Here is a 27,923-nt window from a genome sequence, read left to right as displayed (position 1 = left end):
TACTGGTGTTTTTCTTTCTGACTTAATTCACTCTGTATAATAGGCTCCAGTTTCATCGACCTCATTAGAACCGATTAAAATGCATTCTTTTTAATGGCTGAGTAATATTCCATTGTGTATATGTACCACATTTTTCTTATCCATTCATCTGCCAATGGACATCTAGGTTGCTTCCATGGCCTGGCTATTGTAAACAGTGCTATGATGAACATTGGGGTACATGTGTCTCTTTCAATTCTGGTTTCCTTGGTGTAGCACACTGGTCTTGATGTATTTTTTCATAGCATTTATTGTTAGCTGCTAAACTTACTTTGTTTTTCCTGTTTAGTGTCTGTTTCCCTCCTCTGGAATGTAAGTACTGTGAGAACAGAGACTTACCTTCATCATTTTATCTTTAGCATCTAGAGCAATGCTTGGCATTTAGTGAATATTCAGTAAATATTTATGGAATGAGTAACAGGTGAAGTAGTTTATATATTACTTCCTTTACACATGAAGAAATTGAGACTTAAAAACTCACACAGTAGTTTCTCTGTATGTGATTAAGTCTTCTAACTCCAGATAGAATGTTCTCTCACTGAATTGTGCTAGTGTTGATATTTTAAAATGACAAACCCAAGTTATCACTAGTCTGCTTATAGGTGATAACTGAGTTACATCATTATCACAATGAAATAAACTTTCTGCATGCTGCTGCTGCTAAGTAGCTTCAGTCATGTCCGACTCTGTGCAGCCTCATAGATGGCAGCCGACCAGGCTCCTCTGTCCACGGGATTCTCTAGGCAAGAACACTGGAGTGGGTTGCCATTTCCTTCTCCCAAACCTTCTGCATAGGCTATTATTCTAAGGTACAGACTGCATTGATGAATCATTAAAAAGTACTGAGTCCTTTTACATCTAAGTTGAAACACCGAGGATGAATGAAAAACTCTTTCCATTCCAGTAAAGAAAAAGCCTCCTAGAGAAGGGAAAGGAGGAGCAAATACTAAATCTTAGAATTTGTTGAGTAATGAGTTTTTTATATTCACAAAACATGACCACAGAAAGATAGTGGCACATTCCTGAACATAATTCTTTGAAATTTTCATCACCCAGAAGAGGATGAAATGTACATTTCAGATAGATGATACGTTGTGTGACCAACCCTCTGTTCTCTGCTGGCGTGTCAGCTCTTCTGCCTTCGTTTTTTGTTTTTTTTTTTTTAACCCATTGCAAAGAGTTGGACACTACTGAGCAACGGAACAGCAACAGCAATTCTGAAGTAAAATTAGACCTAGTAAAGAATGAGTGTTTTTATTCTTTAAAGTTTTATTTACTACTGAATTATAGTTGATTTACAATATTGTGCCAGTCTCTACTGTACACCAAAGTGATTCAGTTATACATATATATACACTTTTTAAAATATTCTTTTCCATTATGGTTTATCACAGGATATTGAATATAGCCCCCTGTGCTATACAGTAGGATTTTGTTGTTTATCCATTCTGTATATCATAGTTTGCATCTGCTAACCCCAAATTCCCAAGCCATCCCCCCGCAACCCCTCTCCCCCTTGGCAATCACAAGTCTGTTTAGAATGAGTGTTTTTAAATTGCCTTTTTAAAAAGTGTTTCTCCCTCCCCCGCTCACCCTGTTTATAAAAGTAAAATGTTTATCATAGATCATTAACTAATCAAGTCCTCCACAGTCTCCTAAGCCCTTTGGCACAGTTCTTGAATTCTTAACCTACTTCCTTATTCTTCCTTGTAGTCTTTTTTTGTTTTTTTTCCTTGTAGTCTTGCTTTCCCTTAAGCAACAACATCTAAAAGAAATGCTTTAAGAAAATAGTTTCTTGGGCAGTATTTGAATTTATAACAACTTTCCCCCTATCTTTTGATCACATGCTGTATTTTGAGTGCTTTTCCTAGCTAATCTGGGGACCATTTTCAACAATTTATTTGCAAGAATTTGTTCTCAGTTCTAAATTCCAAATCAGAACAAGGAGCTTTTGTAGCATAACCTTATTCTAAATTGAGGCATGTAGGATGAGTCTTAGAAGTAGGACTGAGAGTTCAGATACCTGTGGTTCTGGCTATTGTTCTTGCTAACCAGATTATTTTAGGTGTTGTACAAATTTTCCCATCTTTAAATTTTTCTAGTGCTGTTCTTGTTTTTCATCTTTTCATGATCTTACTGTCTTGGGCCCTGACTTAGTCTTTTCCAAATAAGGAGAAACACTCTTGGGCAATTTTTGATGAAAAAGTGAAGTTGAATGATAATAATGGATTATTACTGTACAGTTTGGTGGGAAAAGTACTAAATAACATAAACTTCCTGGAGTTTAACACACCCCTATCATTTCCTTCAGTCATTTTTTGTGAAATAACATTAATCACTATTTAGTATTTGGGCAGTATAAAATTCAGATTTAAATTTGAAGAAAGTAGGGAGAACCACTAGACCATTCATGCGTGACCTAAATCAAATCCTTTAGGATTCTACAGTGGAAGTGACAAATAGATTCAAGGGATTAGATCTGATAGAGTGCCTGAAGAACTATGAACAGAGGTTCGTGACACTGTACAGGAGGCAGTGATCAGGACTATCCCCAAGAAACAGAAATGCAAAAAGGCAAAATGGTTGTCTGAGGAGGCCTTCCAAATGGCTGAGAAAAGAAGAGAAGCAAAAAGCAAAGGAGAAAAGAAAACATACCTATCTGAATGCAGAGTTGCAAAGAATAGCAAGGAGAGATAAGAAAGCCTTCCTCAGTGATCAATGCAAAGAAATAGAGGAAAACAATAGAATGGGAAAGACTAGAGATCTCTTCAAAAAAATTAAGAGATTCCAAGGGAACATTTCACGCAAAGATGGGTACAATTAGGACAGAAATGGTATGGACCTAACAAAAGCAGAAGATATTAAGAAGAGGTGGCAAGAATACACAGAAGAACTATACAAAAAAAATCTTCATGACCCAGATAATCATGGTGGCGTGATCACTCACCGAGAGCCGACATCCTGGAGTCTGAAGTCAAGTGGGCCTTAGCAACCGTCACTATGAACAAAGCTAGTGGAGGTAATGGAATTCCAGCTATTTCAAGTCCTAAAAGAAGATGCTGTTAAAGTGCTGCACTCAATATACCAGCAAATTTGGAAAACTCAGCAGTGGCCACAGGACTGGAAAAGGTCAGATTTCATTCCAATCCCAAAGAAAGGCAATGCCAAAAAGTGTTCAAACTACCTAAAAATTGCACTCATTTCACACCCTAGCAAAGTAATGCTCAAAATTCTCCAAGCTAGGCTTCAGCAGTATGTGAACCGTGAACTTCCAGATGTTCAAGCTGGATTTAGAAAAGGCAGAGGAACCAGAGATCAAATTGCCAACAACAGTTGGATCATAGAAAAAGCAAGACAATTCCAGAAAAACATCTACTTCAGCTTTCTTGACTACACCAAAGCTTTTGTGTGGATCACAATAAACTGGAAAGTTCTTAAAGAATTCTTAAAGGCAGACCATCTTACCTTCCTCCTGAGAAATCTGTATGCAGATCAAGAAACAACAGTTAGAACTGGACATGGAATAATAGACTGGTTCTAAATTGGGCAAGGAGTATGATAAGGCCTATGTGGTTGGATGGCTTCACCAACTTGATGGACATGAGTTTGAGCAAATTCTGAGAGTTGATGATAGACAGGGAAGCCTGGCATGCTGCAGTCCATGGGATCGCAAAGAGTTGGACACGACTAAGTGACTGAACTGAACTGATTTTGAGGAATAAAACAAAAATAGAAACTATACATTGAGGTTCAGTATATATTGACATGCTAAGTAATTTGCAGCACTTAGGTTACTATTTAGTATTTTATGTTATGGTTAACTTTTCTTTTTTTTTTTTATGGTTAACTTTTCTTGGAAAGGATCCAGAAACCCCCGTCATCAGAGTTGTGCTTAATTAAACCCTGTGAAATGGTTCTTGTCACTCATCTGTTGACCTGAATTTTTGACTTAAAGATAAAATTATCCTTTTTAAGAAACAGTAAAAGACCTGGGACTTTACAATTTAAGAGATCACAGATCAAAATACGAGTCTCCAGTCCTTTACCTGTAGTTCAGAAATCCCCGAGTCTCTGAATTCCAGAAGTTTTTTTTCCTAAATGTGTTATATTCTCATTTGGAAGTAAAGCCTGCCTTGAACTGTGTGGTTAATTATAATCTCCATTATGCTTAATATAAATGTATGTTGTACTACCAAAATATTAGTATGCTTGATTGTGAAATTAATTAAATGCTTAATAATCCAGACTCTGTTGCAGGTGTGTGACAGTTTATGTACTATTTGTATGGTACTTTTTGAAAATTCTGAATTTTAAAGCACATTTGAACCAAAAATCTCAGATAAGTGATGTGGACCTCTATCTGGTCTAATGACCTAGGGTTTATATGCTGGCAGTAGTTCAGAAGGCAGAGGGGGTACCACCCTCTGAAGCACTGCTGCAGTGCTTTGTGGGGTGATATTTGTGCTGATGAATTCAGAGGATCGCTGATTTGACACACAGCCTTTGTGGCTCGGAGAAGCTTTGAAAGGAGACTTAAGTTAACCAGATCTGTAGTAACTGTGGTAGAAATGCATAACCTTTAGAGTCAGACCTGGATTGGAATTCTCTCTGCTGCTGCTGCTGCTAAGTCACTTCAGTCATGTCCGACTCTGTGCGACCCCATAGACGGCAGCCCACCAGGCTCCTCCGTCCCTGGGATTCTCCAGACAAGAACACTGGAGTGGGTTGCCATTTCCTTCTCCAATGCATGAAAGTGAAAAGTGAAAGTGAAGTCGCTTAGTCATGTCTGACTCTTTGTGACCCTATGGACTGCAGCCTACCAGGCTCCTCCATCCATGGGATTTTCCAGGCAAGAGTACTGGAGTTGGGTGCCAGTGCCTTCTCCGGAATCCTCTCTATCTACCTGTTATCTGTGAATCCATGGGCAAGTAACTTATGCCTTTCTGAGCCTTTATTTTCTCAATTATAAAATGGGTATAATAAAAGAACCTATATCATAAGATTGGTATGAGAAGTAAATAAAATTGTATTTAATTGTGTTTAAAGCACTGCCCCAGGATTATAAGAGTTCAGTTCAGTTCAGTCACTCAGTCATATCTGACTCTTTGCGACCCCATGAACCTGCAGCACACCAGGCCTCACTATCCATCACCAACTCCCGGAGTTTACCCAAACTCATGTCCGTTGAGTTGGTGATGCCATCCAACCATCTCATCCTCTGTCGTCCCCTTCTCCTCCTGCCCTCAATCTTTCCCAGCATCAGGGTCTTTTCAAAAGAGTGAGCTCTTCACATCAGGTGGCCAAAGTTTTGGAATTTCAGCTTCAACATCAGTCCTTCCAGTGAACACCCAGGAGTGATCTCCTGTAGGATGGACTGGTTGGGTCTCCTTGCAGTGCAAGGGACTCTCAAGAGTCTTCTCCAACACAACAGTTGAAAAGCATCGATTCTTTGGCGCTCAGCTTTCTTTATAGTCCAATTCTCACATCCATACATGACTACTGGAAAAACCATAGCCTTGACTAGATGGACCTTTGTTGACAAAGCATACTTTTTAGTACGCTATCTAGGTTGGTCATAACTTTCCTTCCAAGGAGTAAGCGCTTTTAATTTCATGGCTGCAATCACCATCTGCAGTGATTTTGGAGCCCAAAAAAGTAAAGTCTGACACTGTTTCCCCATCTATTTGCCATGAAGTGATGGGACTGGATACCATGATCTTCGTTTTCGGAATGTTGAGCTCTAAGCCAACTTTTTCACTCTCCTCTTTCACTTTTATCAAGAGGCTCTTTAGTTCTTCTTCACTTTCTGCCATAAGGGTGGTGTCATCTGCATATCTGAGGTTATTGATATTTCTCCCGGCAATCTTGATTCCAGCTGGTGCTTCTTCCAGCCCAGTGTTAAGCATGATGTATTCTGCATATAAGTTAAATAAGCAGGGTGACAATATACAGCCTTGATGTACTCCTTTTCCTATTTGGAACCAGTCTGTTGTTCCATGTCCAGTTCTAACTGTTGCTTCCTGACCTGCATACAGGTTTCTCAAGAGAAAGGTCAGGTGGTCTGGTAGTCCCATCTCTTTCAGAATTTTCCACAGTTTGTGGTGATCCACACAGTCAAAGGCTTTGGCATAGTCAAGAAAGCAGAAATAGGTGTTTTTCTGGAACTCTCTTCCTTTTTCGATGATCCGGAGGATGTTGGCAATTTGATCTCTGGTTCCTCTGCCTTTTCTAAAACCAGCCTGAACATCTGGAAGTTCACAGTTCATGTATTGCTGAAACCTGGCTTGGAAAATTTTGAACATTACTTTACTAGCATGTGAGATGAGTACAGTTGTGTGGTAGTTTGAGCATTCTTTGGCATTGCCTTTCTTTGGGATTGGAATGAAAACTGACCTTTTCCAGTCCTGTGGCCACTGCTGAGTTTTCCAAATTTGCTAGCATAGTGAGTGCGGCACTTTAACAGCATCATCTTTTAGGATGTGAAATAGCTCAACTGGAATTCCATCACCTCCACTAGCTTTGTTCGTAGTGATGCTTCCTAAGGCCCACTTGACTTCACATTCCAGGGTGTTTGGCTCTAGGTGAGTGATCACACCATCGTGATTATCTGGGTCATGAAGATCTTTTTTGTAGAGTTCTTCTGTGTATTATTGCCACCTCTTCTTAATATCTTCTGCTTCTGTTAGGTCCATACCATTTCTGTCCTTTATTGAGCCCATCTTTGCATATAATGTTCCCTTGGTGTCTCTAATTTTCTTGATGAGATCTCTAGTCTTTCCCATTCTATTGTTTTCCTCTGTTTCTTTGCATTGATCGCTGAGGAAGGCTTTCTTATCTCTCCTTGCTATTCTTTGGAACTCTGCATTCAAATGAGTACATTTTTCCTTTTCTCCTTTGCTTTTCGCTTCTCTTCTTTTCACAGCTATTTGTAAAGCCTCCTCAGACAGCCATTTTGCTTTTTTGCATTTCTTTTCCATGGGGATAGTCTTGATCCCTATCTCCTGTACGATGTCACGAACCTCTGTCCATAGTTCGTCAGGTACTCTGTCTATCAAATCTAAGAGTTCAGTACATGTTAACAAAAAAATAAAGTTTATTAGTGTTTAACATGTAATAATATTCATTAAGTGTATTTACATTGTGGTCACTATTGCATAAACTAATATTCAAATTTGTTAATTCATAACAAGAAATATAATTGTTAAGGAGACTGCATATTTAGGCTATCTGATTCATACATTAATACAGTCTCTGTAAGCAAGCTATATGGGATGCCAAATATATATGCAGAAGCAGACCAAAGAGAGCTATAGATATTTAAAGGCATCAGGCTTTGGTATCAAGATGCAATATCTCTGTGTTAGATACGGTAACCTATTACAAGAACAGATCTAATCTCTTGGTCAGCAAAACATCTGACTTTCTGGTTCTAGTTCTGACCTTCCTACTGTAGTTCTTTTACTATTAATACTTTCTATACTTAGTATAATATCATAATTAGTATAATTACCTCCAGGCTGTTCCAGCTCTTAACGATGTTCTTATATATATCTCTGTTCTGTGTCTGTTTTCTTTAAAGGAAGGCAGTCATCTTCCAGGATCTTGGAAAGACCCCAGACATCATTGTCCCCTTGTATACTGATTCTGTATATTTCCCTAAAGCTCTATCCACCTGATGTGAAGAGCCTACTCATTGGTAAAGACCCTGATGCTGGGAAAGATTGAGGGCAGGAGGAGAAGGGGGCGGCAGAGGATAGTTAGATAGCATCACCGACTAAATGGACATGAATCTGAGCAAACCCCGGGAGATAATGAAGAGCAGGGGAGAAGGACAGACGTACTGCAGTCCAGAGTCAGACAGAACTTAGTGACTAAACAACAACAAAGTCTCTATCTGTAGTATGTGCGTGTATGTGTGCTAAGTTGCTTCAGTCGTGTCTGACTGTTTGTGACCCTAGGGACTGTAATCCACCAGGCTCCTCTATCCATGGGGATTCTCCAGGCAGAAATACTGGAGTGGGTTGCCATGCCCTCCTGCAGGGGATCTTCCCAACCCAGGGATCGAACCTGCCTCTCTTACGTCTCCTGCATTGGCAGGCGGGTTCTTTACCACTAGTGCCACCTGCTACTGCTCAACTGAGGCCTTCTATAATGTGGAGTGGGAGATGCGGGAGTTATCTGTAGTGTAAAACTTGAGGGATGAATGATGGGGAATATTCCTCAACAATCAATAATGAATATTGATTTTCATTCATCTGAAGTATTTTCAAATTTCCCTTGTTATTTTTTCTTTGAGCCATTAGTTGTTTAGGAGTATCATTTAACTTCTACCTGTTTGTGGATTTCCCAAATTTCCTTCTGTTATTGAGCATGCCTTTTAATCTGTTTTGGTCAAAGAACATATTTTGTTTTATTTATGTTCTTTTAAATTTATTGAGGCTTGTTTTATGGCTTTAACGTATGTCAGTCCCAGAGGTTCCCTGGTGGCTCAGATGGTAGAGAATCTGCCTGCAATGCAGGAGACCTGGGTCTGATCCCTGGGTTGGGAAGATCCCCTGGAGAAGGGAATGGCTGCCTACTCCAGTATTTACTCTCTCTCTCTCTCTTTTTTTTTTTTTAACATTTTATTTTATTTTCCTGTAATCCAGTATTCTTACTTGGAGAATTCCATGGACAGAGGAACCTGGCCCGGGCCACAGCCCATGAGGTCACAAAGAGTTGGACACAACTGAGTGACTAACACTTTTACTTTTCATGATCAGTCTTGGATAATGTTCGATTACATTTGCAAATAACTTCTTTTCAAGAAGTTTCTTTTGAAAGGCACAAAAGAAACATTGCACATTGCTTCTGTTCACAGCCCACTGGCCTATACCTATATACAGCATATAGCTAGCTGCAAGAGGCTTGAAATGTAATAGTTAGCAGGGGAGCCACGTGTTCAGTTAACATTTGGGGTTCAGTTCAGTTGCTCAGTCATGTTTGACTCTGCAACCTCATGGACTGCGGCATGCCAGAGTTCCCTGTCCATCACCAACTCCTGAAGCTTGCTCAAATTCACGTCCATTGAGCTTGCTCAAATTCATGATGCCATCCAACTATCTCATCCTCCGTCGTCCCCTTCTCCTCCTGCCTTCAGTCTTTCCCAGCTTCAGAGTCTTTTCTAAGGAGTCAGTTCTTTGCATCAGGTGGCCAAAGTATTGGAGTTTCAGCTTCAGCATCAGTCCTTCCAATGAGTATTGAGGACTGATTTCCATTAGGATTAATTGGTTTGGTCTCCTTACAGTACAAGGGACTCTCAAGAGACTTCTCTAACACCACAGTTCAAAAGCATCCATTCTTCGGTGCTCAGATTTCTTTATGGTCCAACTCTCACATCCATACATGACTACTGGAAAAACCAAAACTTTAACTAGACAGATCTTTGTCGGCAAAGTAATGTCTCTGCTTTTTAATATGCTGTCTAGGTTAATCATAGCTTTTCTTCCAAGGAGAAAGCATCTTTTAATTTCATGGCTGCAGTCACCATCTGCAGTGATTTTGAAGCCCCCCAAAATAAAGTCTCTCACTGTTGCCATTGTTTCCCCATCTATTTGCCATGAAGTGATGAGACCAGATGCCATGATCTTAGTTTTCTGAATGTTGAGCTTTAAGCCAACTTTTTCACTCTCCTCTTTCACTTTCATCAAGTGGCTCTTTAGTTCTTCACTTTGTGCCATAAGGGTGGTGTCATCTGCATATCTGAGGTTATTGATATTTCTCCCGGCAATCTTGATTCCAGCTTGTGCTTCGTCCACCCTGGCTTTTTGCATGATGTACTCTCCATGTAAGTTAAAATTTGGGGTGGAGGATGTTAATACTGAAAGGAAGAAGAGGAGAATGGATTTTGGGGGATAGGCATGTGATAGGCAGCATTAGATTGTATTTGTGGTAATTTACTTTGAAATTTTAATACAAATTGTAATCTGAATCAATAGCTTGGGGTTATCATAAGGATTAATATAAATTATTTCTTTGGGGGTGCTGAGTCTTAGTGTGGAATGTGGGGTCATTGATCTCTGTTGAGGCATGTGGGATCTTTCAGATGCAGCATGTGGGATCTAGTTTCCTGACCAGGAATTGAACCCAGGCCCCCTGCATTGGGAGTCCAGAGTCTTAGTCACTGGGCCACCAGCAAAGTCAAAAAAGTGATTTTTGATTGTATGGCTTGTTATATCAGAATCCACTGCCCTTGCATTAGTAAGATATAAGAAACCAGCAAATCCAGCCACCAAATCCAACAATCTTTGTTAGTCCTGGAGCCTCTTAGAAGTAGAACACATCACCCCTGTATCTTTCTGCTTCATGGGGGATTCTGTTTTCTTAAATCGCTGAAAAGATTTTAGTGTCTGTTTTCTGAGTACCTCTCAAGGTGCTGAGCCTTGTGGCTTGGAGGCATGTTTGTGCTAACTTGCTAAAAAATACTTTTGTTACTAAGTTTGAGAACATTGTTAGCATAGCACCCGGTAGGAAGATCACCAGAGTTGGGGTTATGTTTGTTGGCTCTACCTTTCTCTCATCAGTACTTGTATTTGTAAAAAAAACCCAAAGAGACAATAAGAGCATCAAAAACAAAAACAGTGCCCCCTGCCAAACTTCCAAAACAAAACCCCCTGCTCTTCAGTGAATAGCATTTGCAGGTTTGCTTCAGATCAGAGGATAGCTGGAGATCACTTGCAGCTAGAACCTTCTGCCTCTCCCCTCTCCTTCTCTCAGCGTGTATGCTTTACTTATTGCTTCCTTCATGTAGAGGGCACAAGACCTGTGGCAACTGTTCCTTAAGCTTCAAGAACATATAGGAAGGAACTCTTCTCTCAACGCCAGTAGAAAAACTCCTGTGAAAGGAGTCCATCCTGCCTTGTCCCTGAGGTCATAGGTCCTGTGATTGGCCAGCTTGATCAGATAACCACCCCTCAGCACTCACTGTGCCTAGGGGGACTTAGTCATACCAGCTTCTTTTTGGCTACACATTGGAGTTGAGTGGCAAGAAAATGAGGGAGAGGGCTCTGTGTCATTGTGGAGAAGGAGCAGGATTCAAGGGTATCAGCACAGATATGATGTGGGAGAATGATTGGCAGGGCAGCCATTCCAAACTGTGTCGGCCGTATCAAACTGCTATATTTTACACATGTAATTTAATTGGGTAATTTACTTGATCTCCCTGATGTCACCTTCATTTATGTGGATAACTCTTACCAATGCAAGGTCTTGTGAGGTTTACTGTGTATAAAGTGCATAGCACATGGAGGTCATCAATGAGTGAGAGTCTGCTGCTACTGTTGATGCTGCTACTGCTTTTGCTGTATCGTTAATGTCACCATCATCCCTTTTCCCCAAGTTCTCATATTTAACTTCTGTTTTTCTATAACACACCCTTGAGAATGTTCATAAACCTTTAGCTCTCCATTAACTATTGAAGTTTAATTTCCTTAACTACTCACTGTTTCTTTCAGATCCCCCCAGGACCTGGTCCCCACATCTCCTTTTCAGCTTCATCTCTCCACCTCTCTCCACCTCCCTCTTCACACTCTGTGCTTGGGCTATAAGTCTGCACTTCTGTGAAGACCTCATGTGTGAAGTTTTCCATACCTGTTCCTTTGCTGATGTTGTTACCTTGCTTGGAATACCTCTTTTGCCTACCTTCTCTCTCTAGAATTCTGTTTGTTTGTTTTTTTTAAAGTCCCAGGTTAAAGCTTGAGACCTGATCCCTTCTCTGTTGCTTTCCCTAATCTTTTTCAATGGCAGGGAGCATTCTGTAGTTCACAGTACTTTGTGCCTGTATGCACATAATTTATTTTTGCTCCTTTTAATTTAATTTATTTTTACAATTGTTTATGTGCTAGTCTTTTTTTTTTTTTTTTACATTTAAAAATAGTCCAGGCCAATTATTTTATAGGATGTCCCACAGTCTGAATTTGTCTGATTGTTTCCTAGTTCTGTTTGTTGTAATTATTTATTACCCCGTCTTGCCCTTTTTTTATCTACTATAATCTGATTTTTAAAAATGGAAGAGAATCAAGGATGTTTGTTACCTTGTTTGAGTTGCATTCTAACTCTCATTGGGTATTTTCAAACCTAATTATTATTTTTGTGTTTTGCCGTGACACTTTTGGAGAGAAGATAAATATAGGGTACAGTAAAAGGGCTATTAAATGCTTAGGGAATGTTTTTGTCAACTGTGTTTTTGCCAGCTATTTTGTTAGTAAAGAACTCATTTTTAACCCTGTTTATTTATTTATTTATTTTTAAGTTTTAAAATTCTGAAATATTTTTTTCCTTCATTTTTTTAAATTTAATTTAATTTAATTTTTAAACTTTACAATATTATATTGGTTTTGCTAAATATCGAAATGAATCCGCCACAGGTATACATGTGTTCCCCATCCTGAACCCTCCTCCCTCCTCCCTCCCCATACCATCCCTCTGGGTCGTCCCAGTACACCAGCCCCAAGCATCCAATATCGTGCATTGAACTGGACTGGCGACTCGTTCATACATGATATTATACATGTTTCAATGCCATTCTCCCAAATCTTCCCACCCTCTCCCTCTCCCACAGAGTCCATAAGGCTGTTCTATACATCAGTGTCTTTTGCTGTCTCATATACAGGGTCATTTTTAACACTGTTTAATGTTGAGAATTTTTAATAAAATGTATGAATCATGGTTATACTTGCAAGAAGACTCTCTACAGTATTTCAGTAATTTCTGAACATGAATTTCTATAGCTCACTACTGTGCTTTTTTGTTTCATTTTTTTTAGTTTTGAAGAAAGTTTGCTTTGATTTATTGTAATGTTGTTACACTGATAAGCTTACAGTCAGTGAAAGCAATGGCATAGATGTGTTAACAGCATGTTGCAGTGAGAAGGATAAGCAGATCTTTGTGTGTAGGCAGGCAAATCTCTCTGAGAAATGATTAAATTTACTTTTTCAGCTTTATTGAGGTATAATTGACATGTAACATTATTTAAGGTGTACAATGTGATGATTTGGTATACATATATATTGTGAAGTGATTACTACAGTAAGATTGAACAACACAACCACTATCACCTCTTATAGCTACCTTTTGTTTTGTAGTGAGAACTTTTAAGAGCTACTCATTTAGCCATTTTCAAATATTCAATATGTATTATTGACTATAGTCATTATGCTGTACATGAAATCCTCAAGGTATAGTTATCTTATGGCTGGAAGTTTGCCTGTGGCTCAGTACAATGGATGTAGGGCATCTGTGGTTTAAAGTGGGACAGTTTTCTTCAAAAACGTAACTCTATGATATTGACTTGTTTTACTTCTTTGTCACATAGTGGAAAAAAATACCAGTTGTTGAGGTATTAAATATTTTTAAAGCTTTAGTTGTTTGAGGTTTTACTTTATTTTTTACACATGACTAAGTTAATTCTAGGAATATTTAGTGGATGTCAACATGGGGCTTATTGTTCAGAACATAGTCTTTGCTTAGCTCAGTCTAGCATCAGAAACAAAGGATAAAAATGTTTTATCAGTAAATATTTTTTGAGCACCTACTCTGTGCCAGACACTGTTCTGAAGCATAAGTCAGTTACAGTTTCTACCCCCTAAGGAATTTGCAGCCTTGTGGGTGAGTCAAACAAGTAACCAGCCACTATAGCACAAGGTGCCAGGGTCGGGAAACATACAAGAGACTCTAGGAGTCCAGGGGTGGGAATTCTAATTAGAGGTAGGACACTTGATGAGTGATAATCCAAGGCAGAAAATCAGAGTCAAGGATATTCTAAACTGAGAAACATTGGATGAGAAATCTCAGAGGCAAAAAAAAAAAAAAATGTGACCCATCTAGGGAGTTGCAGAGACAAAGTTAAAGCAGTTTTTCTCAAGATGTGTGCTCTGTTTGCTTGAGTCAGAATCATCTGGGAGTGATTCTTAAACCCACAGATGCAGGTGACTCTCAAACTCACTGAAATATGAGAAACATATTTTAGTTGAAAGTTAAAGGATATGAAGGAAAAATGAAAATATAGTGTAATATATGCCATGTTTAAGGTACACATAAAATTCTGTGATTAGCTTTATTTGTATAAACTACTTCCTGGTGTCTCAGAATCTGCCTGCAGTGCGGGAGACCTGGGTTTGATCCCTGGGTTGGGAAGATCCTCGGGAGGAGGGCATGGCAGCCCACTCCAGTATTCTTGCCTGGAGGAACGTGGACAGAGGAACCTGGTTGGCTACAGTGCATGGGGTTGCAGAGTGGGACATGACTGAGTGACCAGGCACAGCACGAAACATTTTAAATTTGCTAATTCCTGTCTTTAAGTGATGGCTGGGTAGAGTGGGACAGGGATGGGGAAAAGGGAGGAATATTACTATAAAATGTATCTCTTTACCCCTAGATGATTCTAAAAAGTCTGTTTATCTTTTATTCATCTAATGTTTTTGTTTTTCTTTTAGTCCAAGGACAAAATGATGAGAGGCTCTCGCAGAGGATGTGTTAGACTCAGAGTGAGTATTTATTCATTTTTACGAAAACCAATTTTGACAGAAAGAAAACTATTTTGACAGATTCATGGGAATCTAAATTTAGTTTAGCTCCCTTACTTAATTGGTGGGGCAGACAAGTTTAAGGCTCAGAGGAAAAACGACTTCTCCAGGGTAACTCCAGAACCAGGGCTAGAGTTCAGTTCTTTTGGCCCATTAATTTAATGTTGTATCCATGACTTGATGCGCCTACTGATTTTTTAAATCTGTTTTGTATCCAGGGACAGGGGCTGGAAATTAAATAAGTTGTAGTGTTGGCAATAGAGTAAGCAGTAGGAAAAAACTCTGAGAAATCCCCACTTTCAGCTGCTTAATTCTTTCTGTTCAACACTATTTAATAATGGATGTTGCAGCAGTTATGTCCCTTAGAAATATAATGTGAGCAAGATATATAATTTAAAATTTTTGTTGTGTCACATTGAAAAAGCAGGTGAAATTAATTTTAATGATATATTTTGTTTATGCCAGTATATCCAGAATATTATTTGAACATGCAATCAATAAAAAAATTATTGCGATACTTTACATTCCTTTTTTTCATACTACATCTTTGGAATCCACTATGTCTTTTGTACTTATGGCACATCGTGGTTCAAATCAGCTGCATTTCAGGTGCCCTATAGCCTCATGTGACTCAGGGCTACCTATTGGACAGTACAGGCCTATAGCTTCAAACTGTTTTTTATTTCCTGTTCAGTTTCCGCCATTGTCTGAATAGCTAAAGACAAGGAGGAATGCAGGGTTGAGGATATAGTTTCTAGTACTCAACTGTATCTAAAGAAGGGCCTCTGTCGTAAGTATTAATAGGTAAATGAGCTTCTAGTGGCATTTTCTTCTTTTGGATTCCTGTTGCTTTCTTTCTGCCATCTTTTTTTCTGTACCCTTTTGAAGATGTAAATGTATTTCATAAATATATGATTGCCTTTATTAGCAGTAGGTTATTGGTAGAAATGGGAGATAACTCTGAGAAAGAAATCAAATTCTAATGGAAAAATTTTGACACTGAGATAGGAGTTAAGTATGGTGAATTTGCAGGATGGAAATGAGACAGGCTTGTTTTGAACAGATGGTGTATATATGACAGCATAAAGATTTTTGAAAATTCAGCTTATTGTGCTCTTGGCTATTTTCCCCCTTTCCTTTGGTTTTTGCTTTTGCCTTCTTGGTTTAATTGCTTTTCTAAGCACTTGTTATTGACCTCAGTCACCGCTCAGTCTGGTATTAACTGCTTTCTTGGCTTGAGATAGACTCAGTCAGTAGTGAGACTTTGGCAGAGCTGTAGTGAGACAGCTCTTCAGTTGAATTCAATCTGGATTGTTACATTTAATGCACATTTTTTTTCTTTTAAATATAGCTTAATTATTTATTAAACCTCGTGACTACCTTGTAGGTTAAGAAGTAGGATTTGGCCCAGTTACTGTGGAAGCCTGTCTGTGTGTCCCATTCAAATTGCATCTGCCTCCCTGTCTCCTAAAGTAACCACTCTGTTTTATAGGAACCACTTCTTAGATTTGCCTTCCTAAATTCTACATTTTATCTTGCCCATTTAAAAAATTTGATATCTTTTGTTTGCAATTTATCTGTTGAAGACTCCAGACCCTTTGACCTGGAGGAGTTTTCCATAGTGTAGGTTTTATGGATTGTGTACTGGTGCAGTTCAGCATGTTCCTGTCTCTGCTTTTCCTGCGTATTGGCAGCTGATCCAGAGACTGAGTCAGACTTAGGTTTGATCCCTTTGGCAAGACTTTAGGCTGTGTTGTGTTCTTTTATTAGGAGGCAGTGTCTGGTTTTTACTCTTCATTGGTATTAGCAACTTTGTTTTTGGCTGCAGGATGTCAATTTCCTAACCAGGGATTAAATTTGGGTCACGACACTGAAAGTTGCTGAGTCCTAACCACTGGACCATCAGGGAACTCCCAAATATTACCAACTGTTGATGCAGTACCTAGATCCATTTGCAAAATTATATTTTATCATTTTGTTTAAATTTTTATCAGAAATAATCATATAAGGAAACATTTCATCAGTTATTTGGTTACCCAGTGCTACAATTCAAATAGGATAAATAAATGCTTGATTATTTCCTTTTACTTACTGAGTGTTCATAATAATGGACTTAAAACAACACTCTATATATATATATATAAATGTCTGTATATACCCAAAAGAATTGAAAGCACAGCCTTGAGTGGATATTTGTATACATAGGTGCTGTTTGCAAAAGCAGCAGCACCTATTGTGAGCAACTATTGTTACTCACAATAGTCTAGACATGGAAGCAGCCCTAGTGTCCATTTGATGGATGAATGGCTAAACAAATGTGAAATATCCATAACAATGCAATAGTGTTTAGTCTTAAAAAGAAAGGAAATTCTGACACATGCTACAACATGGATAAACTTTAAGGGCATTTGCTACATGAATTAAGTCAGTCACAAAATGACAAATACTGTTTGATTCTACTTATATGAGGTACCTAGAGTTGTCAAATTCATGGAAACAGAAAATAGAATGGTGGCTTCCAGGGGTTGAAGCTAGGAGGATTAGAGATTTCTTGTTTAATGGATACAGAGTTCCAGTTTGAGAAGATGAAAAAGTTCTGGAAATGGACGGTTAGGATGGTTGTACAACAATGTAAATGTTCTTAAAAATATAAAAATGGTAAATTTTATGTTATGTGTACTTTACCACAATTAAAAAAAACCATTTTTTTAATCTACAGTTTTTTAATCTACAGTTCTATAGATCAAACACCTTGGAAAGGTTCTCTCCTTGTTGAAATCATGTTAGCCAAGCCGGGCTCTCATCTGGAGGCTCTGAGGGACTACAAGGGGAGAGTCTGCTTCCAGGTTCATTCAGGTTGTTGGAAGAATTCATTTCTTTGTGATGAAAGGACCAAGGTCCTCATTTTCTTGCCAGCTGTCAGCTTGAGATCTGTGCTTAACTTCTAGAGGCTATGCATACTCCTTGTCCTGTGGCCCCTCCATCTTCAAGTCTGCATGGTGCATGGAATTCTTTTAGTGCTTTAAGCCTCTCTGACTTCTCCTTTCTGTTACCAGCTGCAGAAAACACTCTGCTTTTAAAAAGTCTTATATTATTAGAATAGGTTATACCCACCAGATAATCTCCCTTTTGCCATGTAATCACTTCAGTGATTACTCTTCCTATAACATAATCCCTACAGTAACTTCTCATCATATTTGCAGTTTCCACTCACATTCAAAGGGAAAGAGAGAAAACAGGGACGGGGTCATTGGGCAGGGTGGTATTTTAGAATTCTACCACACAGCATGACCGAGAAGAGCTTGCTGTACCTGTGTCTGAATCTTATTTTTGCTCTTTGCTTTGTTGACTGGAAGAGGGAAGCAATCAGTAATTCTCCAGACCTTAGGTTTTCTCTTCTTTTAAGTGGGGATTATAATATCCTTGCAGAATTTTGTGAGGATTACTCACTTAATTAGGCTTTTAATTAGTTGTGTGTGTGTGTGCTGGTGTGTATGTGTGTTTTAATAGGCTTTGTGTTATTTTCAAGAAGCTGAACTACCATTTGGCTTTCTATTTAGGAAACATCTGGAGAGTTTGTTTGCAATATAGATTTCCAAGTTCCACTCTAGTGATATACTGTTTTAGAACTGGGTCTGGAACCTTTTATTTTTAAACAGTTTCTCCAGGTGATTGTTTTGTACAGCCAAGTTTGGGACCACTGGTGTGGTAGAATCAGAGAGACCTGGAGCTGAATATCATTTAGCTACACCCCTTACTGACTCTGTGCCTTTGAGCAAATTTCTTAACTTCTATGAAGATAACGTCTAACTTGTAAGATTGTGAGGTTTAGCACTTACGTATGTACAGAGTTTGGCACATTGTACACATGCAGTGATAACTGCTGTGAACGATGATGGTAGTGGTGGTGGTGATGATGCACCTATCATCGAGATTCCAGAGGAACGTGACAAGCTCTCACGGATCTCTTCCTGCCTATTCATCCATCCTATCCTATGTTCTAACCACACCACACTTTGTTTCTTCAACCTTGTATCATATATTTTTCTATGTCAGGAGTATTCTGTGCCCTTATCTGGTGAGCTCATCCTTTTTTTTTTTTTTTTTAAAGTTTAATAGTACAATCATGAGGCAGGACAGGACAGTTCACAGGCAGCTTCCCAAAGACAGGCCAGGTCTTCTCCCCAGGCCAGTGCACTGCCCCACAGAGCACCCAGGCAGATGGGCAGGGAGGCCCACCCTCAGTCCAGCTTCTCCAACACAGAGAGCACGTACACTCGGCTAAGCTCGCTGCCAGAGTTGTAAGCAATGGTAGTGTTGTTTAGCAACAGGATCTGGCAGGCCAGCTGGGCCTCAGTCTTCTTCCCCAGGTAGACTGACTGTATAACAGGTCCCCATGGTTTAGATCTATCCGTAAAGCAAGCACAGCCTGGCCGCTGGTCATCAGCAGGTTGTCTGAAATGACACTCAAGCTTGCACCACAACCCAGGTCTTGCTGAGTGGAGTAGAGCTTGATGCCTGTGCTGCAGTCCCAGATCCTGATGAGGTCATCTAGACCACGGCTGGTGGCGCAGGGGGTGGTATAGGGGAGGGAGGTGACATCTCCACGGTGAGTGAACGTGTGGCTGACCTGGCTGCCAGTCAACACGTCCCACAGGTGCATGGCCCCATCTTACCTTGCACTGACTAGCACTGTGGTCTGGTCAGTGTACACAGTTGTGATGGCCTCTGAGTGGCTTTGCAGAGTGAAGAGGCAGCCTGAGTCCTCCAGACCAATCACCCTCAGTGTGTGGCCCTGGCTCCCAGTCACACAGTGCCTGGCCTCTGCCTCCAGGCTGTGATGGGCTTCTGGTGTGCACAGGGCACTGTGGGTCAGTGCTGCTGTGTCCCTGCTGCTGTACGTGGGGAATTTGGGGGACTGCCCTGCCTTGGGGCCCCTCGGAACTGCAGGAAGCTGAGGGCAGGTGTGAGTCTCCAAGGAGAAGTCAAGGAAACTATTGAGCCAGGCAGCCAGTCCTTTTGTCTCCGTGTTGCCGGAGGAGACCTCCTTGCTGCTGCAGTGCAGAGTGCCCTCGATGGCCTCCCACACCTCCAGCCGACCATTGCTGCACCCACCATGATGGGATTGCCCTGAGCTCCAGGCTCCACATAGAGCCGTCTGTGCTGGGGGACCAGATGAGGAAAGGGAAGCTCTGAGAGGAGTGCCTCCCTCATCCTCAGGGCCCTGGGGCAGGGTGGGTGCAGGGCTGGTGTGTGGACAGGAGCCATTCCGAATCTCTTCCTAGTACACTGGCTGCACCAGGCGGCTGACATCATTGCCTGGGGAGTCCTGAGCAGCCCACCCAGTGCTAGGACTCAGGCTGAGTTAGCTCTGGGAGCTGCACCTATGCTGAGAAGTTGGTGTTGATCAAACAGGTGAGGTCTGACAGATCCCCAAAGAAGGGAGGCAGTGGAGGGCCCTGTGATGGTGCCGTAATGGAGGACTGTCCCCGGGCCACTCTGGCCACCCTTCCTGCTATCTGACAGCCGTTCCCAGCTCTCTTGAGCCTCCAACACATTGCCAACACCACTGTCATGGTGCTGCCTGCCTGGGCGCCAGATGCTGGTGAGGTCATTTCCGATGTGTGCATCCCATACACACATGTGGCCTGCCAAGCAACAGCTCACCAGGAGCATCCCATTGCTGGCCAGAGACTCGATGTTCATGAGGTGCCCATGCAGCACCAGGGACACGATCTCCGTCTCAGGTGGCCTGTAGCTGTAGTCCCTGCAGGCCAGCACCCCATACCATGGGTTTGCCAGGGTCGTGCACCAGGCTACTTATAGTTACTCGGGCAGAGCATGCGGTACAGGCAGAGCAGCAGCAGCACAATGATGCCTGAGGCCTTGCTGAGCCCCACCACCTTGTACAGGGTGATGTCTCTGTGTGCATGCACCATGTCTGGCTCCTGAGGCTGGCCTCCCAGAGCCCATTCTGCCCAGACCATAGTGGAAGCCAGGGGTTGTGGGTATCCTGAGGGTGCCACCCCTCCAGAGGCCTCCCTTAGGTTTGGGGCGGGGGATGACAGGCAGCAGGTTGACGTACCTCTGGGCCAGTGTGATGATGTAGTAGCTGAAGAGTGTTGGCTAGTGGCCGAAGGACAGTTTCCTCCAATGTTCCTCATCCTCAGGCCCCCAGGTTACTCTGGGGCTGGGCTGTCTTGGACACCCTCAGATGGACCATTGGGCCTGGGCAGCTCCCCTGGCCATGTCTGGTTCTTGGGTGACTTAGAGGTGTCAGGTGGGAAGATGGAGAAGGTGGGATCTGGGTAGTTGGAGGGCACCACATCACTAGGTACAGGCAGGGGAGCCAGGGTGCTCTCACCCAGAGAACCCTGTTCTGTCACCTGGGCAGCTAGGTCTTTGTACACCAGGATACCAGTCACAACAGTGCCGGCTGTGGTAGGTGCTGTGTTAGGCGGGTTCAGGCCAGGAAGCAGACTGCATGCAGCCTCTTGGGGAACTGCAGGTTTTGGAAGGAGAATGGTTGCAGCATGATGGTGTAGGGTGTGGACAACTGCCGCTCAAGGCGTGTTGGCCATGCCACTGGCTTAGCAGGGGGCAGTCAAGCCTCAGGGGGCAGCCACTTGTTCATATCTGCCAGCTTTGTCCAGCAAATGTCAATGAACAGTGCTGAAAAACAGCGTTTGAAGGAAGAAGTCAGACACCGGCCCACAATGGCAAAGCAATAAAAACTCCTGAGTGGCAGGCATGAGGGTGAAGTAGCCAACGAGGATGATGCCCAGCTCTGTGACCATGGTTTTCATGATGGACCAGCTCTCTCTGCTTAGGCCTTGGGCAATGCACAGCTTCCTCTTGAGATCCACTGGGGTGGAGACCACTGACTTGGTGAGCACCAACACATTCTGTAGCCCAGTGATCACCACAAGGTAGGGGAAAACCTCACCACTGTTGAGGGTGGGCATCAGGCCAGAGAGTGTGCAGAGCCCCACAGATGTGAGCAGTGATCCTAGTACTGTGACCATGGTGGGCAGAGCCAGCCCCCGTTTGGACTTGGCTCTGTGTATCTTGCACGTGAAGGAGAGGTAGGCCTGATGTAGGTAGGCACAGGACGATGAGCTCAGCAATGCCAGTCTCCTCCTTGAAGTGCACGTGGACCAGGCTCTCTGCCCAGTTGGGACTGGGGAGCAGGAGCATCAGGGAGGCCCGCAGACTGCCCAGAAACTTGAATGGTAGTGCTGGAAGACCAGGATGATGGTGCACGAGACCACTCTCTTCCTGGTGTAGAGGCTATACTCACGGAACAGCCCATGGTTGTAGCAGGTCTGAGATGCCTCTCATGCAGCCTTTCAGTCAGGGTCATCCTCAGCCAAAGTCACCTTGCTTCCTTCCTGGGAAGTGACCATGGATCCGCCTGGCACACACTGGACAGCCCTGACAGTGGACACTGTCTGCACACACGAGCCTGAAGCAAGTTCTCGAAGTAGTATCCCACCGTATGTGGCAGATGGTAGGCAGGACATAGTGACCAAGCTCATCTTTTAAGAGACTTTTCAAATGGTGATTCTTCATGAAGCATTCCTGACCCACACCCTTCTAACAGATTTGATCCTCTTCTGTTTGTGACTTAAAACCATGAAAGGACTTTTACATGATATTACATGTTAAGTAGTCTGTTTTCTCTGCCCACTAGTGAGTTCACACCTAGTGTCACAAATGCATGGTACATTGTAAGTAGGTACTCAAAAAATACTTCTTGTTGATTTCATGTAATTATAAAAATAAGGAATACATTTTAGGGAATTTACCTTTACTATAGTTTATAGACAAAAGAAGTGAAACACAGTGGCATGGATGTGTTTTTTTAAAAAGAAAAGAAAAAAGCACAACACCCACGTGGTTTTAGGCCACATGAAAGAATAGGGAAAGGAACCAGTAGTTACTGAGGAAGCTCTGGATCAGTCACTGTGTTGCCAGATTTTCATTGATATCCCCATGATAATCCTCTCGGGTCAGTGGTGGTATTTTGTTTTACAAATGAGAAGATGGAGACTCACAACTTTTAGTAGCTTACCAAAGTCACATAGTTAGTAAATGGTGAATCTGGGGTTGAACTTGGGTCTGTATCATTCCAAAGCCCTGTTCAGCCCTTAATGTTACCAGGCTCCTGTTCTTCTTGACTACAAGAGTCAATAATGCAGATGCTCCAAGATGATGCCCAGAAGTGAAAAACTAGTGGAGGAAGATGGAAGTTTGGAAAACCATTTCCTTCCCATCTTTCTTTGACTGTGTTAATGTTAGAGTGTGGCCACTAGATGGTGCCCTTGCCTTGATGGAGAAGTACAATAGTCGAGTCCTGGGGTCTGATTTTTTTTTTTCCCCCTTCTGGGACTCAACCACAAGCAAAGCATTAATATTTCCAGGTAACATGAAAAGTGGAGAAGTGTTAGTATTAAAGAGGCAGTGTGGGGATAGAGACAAGAACAGGTAAAAAATGAAATTGAATTCAAATCCAGATTTGTCACTTACTAGCTTTGTGACTTCAGGGAACTCATTTATTCAGTTCTGAGTCCTATTTCCTTTACCTCTGGAATGGCCTTGTGTCATTTACTCATGTAATTATGAATATCACATTAACTGATACATTAGAAAGTATCCAAACAACGTTTGGGACTTCAGTTCTTAATGAATGATAGTTACTATTGTTACTAATTACTATTGGTGAGATGAATATCAGATTCTGAGGAATTCTGCAGGGCCTTAGGAATAACCAAAGTAATCACTAAATGTATTGTGACTTTTTTTTTTTTGGTATTGTGACTTTTTGAAAACTGTTAATCCATATGTGACTTTTTTTTTTTTTTTTTTTACCAATCCAGTGAAACTGAGTACTTCATTTATTTATTGTGCTTATCATCAGAGTTGATTGATTCCCTGAGGAAGGAGTCTCATATTCTCTTAGTCCATCACAAGAGAGTACAGCACTGTCCTGTGATGGGTTAAAAGTTTTAGCACTAATTTCTTTCAGTGCCTTATTTGAGTGATTCTACATTATTTTTGCATACATTAACATCTCTGGCATTGGAATGCATTTTATTATCACTGATATCTTAGCATGGATACAATTAGATAGATTAATGTATCCGGAGAAGGCAATGGCACCCCACTCCAGTACTCTTGCCTGGAAAGTCCCATGGACGGAGGAGCCTGGTGGCTGCTGTCTGTGGGGTAGCTGAGTCGGACACGACTGAGCGACTTCACTTTCACTTTTCACTTTCATGCATTGGAGAAGGAAATGGCAACCCACTCCAGTGTTCTTGCCTGGAGAATCCCAGGAACGGGGGAACCTGATGGGCTGCGGTCTATGGGGTTGCGCAGAGTCGGACATGACTGAAGCGATTTAGCAGCAGCAGCAGCAGCAGATTAATGTATAACCCGTAAGAGTGTCCTTCTCCCCTGTCCTCTTAGATCTACATCCTGTCTGCATCATCCTGTCAGTTGTTTTCTCATTTCATTATGAAAAATTACTCTATTGATTTATGTCCTTTTTTGTTAATTCACTAGCTTTTTTGCAGGCATCATCTCTTCTCTGTGAATTTGACATTAAGAATCTCTCTCTGACTTTCTTGTACAAGATGTCCATCTATTTAATCATCTTGTACAAGATGTACATCTATTTAATCTCTTGTGATTAGTACATAGATGTCATTAATGCTATTTTCCGAATGTTTATCATATTTTATGGCTATAAATTTAAAAATAAGGTGATGAAAAAGGATGTTCCGGGAAAATAGCAAAAGAAAGCTAGGAAATAGTATTATTAATAGTATCAGAAATAATAGACTTTAAGGCTTGCCTGGATTGATTTCAGGAAGTAAATCTAAGTTTGATTCTAGGAATTATATAACCTTAATCTTCAGCTTTTAAATTAAAATTCCTGGGAATCTAATAATGAACTATTGGTGGTAAAATAAATAAATAATAGACTTTAAGAAAATGATTAGAACTGTATGGGAAAAGAGGGTACTCAAAACTCAGTGTCATATACATAACATTCTTTGACAATGGTAGAATAAATTAGAAACTCCTTAACAAAACAGTAGCCACGTGCCACCTCACATGGATACTTCTAAATAATTCATTGGTGAAGGTTGAAATTATAATGGAAATTATGAAATATTTAAACCTGAGTGACAATGAAGGGACCACATGTTAAAGCTGCATCTAAGGCAGTCTGATTTATAACCTTAAATGAATATATTATAAAATAGAGATTGAAAGTTAATGAGATAAGCATTATAGTCAAAAAATTAAAAAAGAAAAAATTAATGATAAAGTAGAAAGAGGAACAATCAAGGAAATTTTTAGGCCAGAGTCACTTATTAATATAAATGTTAAAATCATGAACAAAAAGCAGCAAACCATACCCAATAATATATAAACAAAAAGGGTTATGACCAAACAGTTTATTTTGGGAATACTATTAATAGGATTCTAATTTTGTAATTAAGATAATTTAACATATTAACTAATTAAAAAGGGAAATTACATGACCATCTGAATAAATGGAAAAGAAGCAGTGAATAAAATGAAACATGCATTCAAGATCAGTGCCAGCTAGGAATAGGAAGAGAACATTCTTAACCCAATAAGGAGTATATACTAAAATGTTCCAGTGTGCTTAACAGCGAAATAGTAGAAGCATCTACTTTAGAATCAGCAATGAGACAAAGGTGCTTGATTTTTCTGTTTTTGTTTTTTTGAACTGTAGTGCAGTTGATTCACAATATTATGTTAGTTTCAGGTGTACACTGTAGTGATTCAGTATTTTTGCAGATTGTATTCCATTATAGGTTATTTCAAGATAATGGCTGTAATATTCTGTGCTCTGTACTGTATCTTTGTTGCTTGTGTATTTTATACATAGTAGTTTGTGTCTGTTAATCCCATACCCCTAATTTGTCTTTCCTCCATTCTCCTCCTTGATAACCACAAGTTTTCTATATTGGTGAGTCTGTTTCTGTTTTACATATACATTTATTTGAAATATTTTTAGATTCCACATGTAAGCAATGTCATACAGTATTTGTCCTTCTCTGTCTGACTTATTTCTCTAAGCATAACCCTGAGTCCATCCACTTTGCTGCAAATGGTAGTATTTTGTTCTTTTTTATGGCTGAGTAATATTTCATTCTATATGTATATGCATATATATATACATCTATATGTATATATATTGTGTGTGTGTTTATACACACACACACACACACATTGTCCACATCTTCTTAATCCAGCTGTCTGTTGACTGCACTTGAGTTGCTTCCATGTCTTGGCTGTTGTAGATAATGCTGCTGTGAATATTTATGTATCGTTTCAAATTAGTATTTCTGTGTTTTTTTTTTTTTTTTCTGGGTATGTACCTCGGAGTGGAATTGCTGTATTGTATAGTAGTTCTGTTTTTAGTTTTTTGAGGAGCCTCCATAACCTCCTTACTGTTTTCCATAGTGGCTGCACCAATTTATATTTCCATCAGCAGTGTACAAAGGTTTCTTTTTCTCTGCATCCTCTCCAGCATTTGTTATTTGCAGACTTTTTTGACGATAGCCATTTTGACAAGTGTGAGGTGCTATCTCATTGTGGGTTAGATTTGCATTTCTCTAATGATTAGCAACACTGAGTATCTTTTCATGTGCGTGTTAGCCATCTGTCTTGTTTGGGAAAAAAATCTGTTCAAGTCTTCTTTGATTGGCTTGTTTTTTTGAGTTGTATATAGAGTTGTATAATCTGTTTGTATATTTTGGGTATTAACCCCTTGTTGGTTGCATGATTTGCAAATGCTTTATCCCATTCTGTAGGTTGTCTTTTAGTTTTGTTGGCGATTTCCTTTGCTGTGCAAAAGCTTTTAATTAGGTCCCATATGGGTTTTTGGCATTTATTTATTTTGCTTTGGGAAAGTGATTCAAGAAAATACTGCTATGATTTGTTTCAAAGAGTATTCAGCCTGTGTTCTCTTCTAGGAGTTTTATGGTTTTCAGTCTTATGTTGAGGTCTTTAAACCATTTTGATTTTATTTTATTTTTTATATGCTGTGAGGGAACGTTATAATCTCACTGCTTTACATGTGACTGTCTGCTGTCCAGTTTTCTCAGCATCACTTCTTGAAGAGACTGTCTTTTCTCCATTGTGTATTCTTGCGTTCTTTGTCATTGAGTAACTGACCACAGGTTTGTGTGTCTATTTCTGGCTGTCTCTTCTGTTCCATTGGTTAATGATTCTGTTCTTATGCCAATACCTTCTGTTTTGATTACTGTGGCTATATAGTATAGTCTGAAGTGTGGGAGGTTTATACCTCCAGCTTTTTTTCTTTTTTCTCAAGATTGCTGTTGCAGTTCTGGCTTGTTGTGGTTCCATGTGAATTTTAGGATTATTTCTTCTAGTTCTTAAAAATGTCATGGATATTTTGGTAGAGATTGCTACTTCTTTATATATGGTATTCTGGAGGTCCTTGGGAATGCAATAAGATACAAAAGATGCAAGCTTTGGGAAGATGAATCAAAATTAGTGTTTACAGATGATGTTTCTGTAACTATACTAGAAGTCCTGGCAAACACAAGAATAAGAAACAAAAGAAATCAAAGAAAAAGGATGGAAGTGAAGAATAAACATTATTGATATTTGCAGATGATATGATTTTCTACTTTTAAAAAATCCACAAAAATTTACATAAATACTGTTTAAATGTCTCGCCTTTGGGAAAGGTTTTGGATTTGAAATCAATATACAGAAAATAGTGTTCTTCTATGCAACCCACAATTTTAAAAAAGGGATTCTAATAGTAACACAAATTCTAAGTTACATAAGAATATATTTTACAAATAAATATATTCCTTTGATGGAAAAAAAAGTAAACATCATTGAAAGACTAAAGGAAGATCTGAACAGCTATCTCATCTTCCTGCTTATTAGACTCAGTATTATCTGTATGTTTGCTTTCCTTAAATTAATCTATAAATACATGTAATTTCAGTCAAAAATCTTAATCAGGCTTAACAAAGAAGTTGACAAGATGATTCTAAAAGTCATTTAAAATGGTAAAGAGGCAAGAAGAATTTGAAGAATAAGGGGTTGGGGGACTTGCCTTTCCAGATGTTAAAACTTTTAAAATAAAACTATGGTAAATTAAAGTAAGTATGGTATTGGTATAAGGGGAAATAAATAGATCAGTGGCATGGAAGAGAAAGCTTAGGAATATTTACATCTATGTAAATTTAGTGTATAACAGCATTACAAACCAGACACTATCACTCAGTAAATGAAGTTGGA

At 40.2% G+C, this 27,923-nt stretch overlaps 1 protein-coding gene and 1 pseudogene across 4 annotated transcripts in view; one reads left to right on the top strand and one right to left on the bottom strand.

Annotated features, from left to right (window-relative positions):
* Positions 1 to 27,923, top strand: part of OSBPL9 (oxysterol binding protein like 9) — a 164,057-nt gene that overhangs the window by 13,491 nt on the left and 122,643 nt on the right. For all 4 annotated transcript variants that reach the window (XM_019957502.2, XM_019957501.2, XM_019957500.2 and 1 more), the window contains exon 2: positions 14,511 to 14,561. In XM_019957502.2, the coding sequence (XP_019813061.2) occupies positions 14,511 to 14,561 (51 nt within the window). The remainder of the gene's footprint in view (positions 1 to 14,510; positions 14,562 to 27,923) is intronic.
* On the bottom strand, positions 18,842 to 21,883 carry LOC109556310 (sterol regulatory element-binding protein cleavage-activating protein-like; annotated as a pseudogene).

Source organism: Bos indicus, chromosome 3, assembly GCF_029378745.1.
Source record: "Bos indicus isolate NIAB-ARS_2022 breed Sahiwal x Tharparkar chromosome 3, NIAB-ARS_B.indTharparkar_mat_pri_1.0, whole genome shotgun sequence".
Classification (NCBI taxonomy): domain Eukaryota; kingdom Metazoa; phylum Chordata; class Mammalia; order Artiodactyla; family Bovidae; genus Bos; species Bos indicus.
The sequence above is the reverse complement of the archived record's forward strand: the minus strand, read 5'-3'. Positions and strand labels throughout refer to the sequence as shown.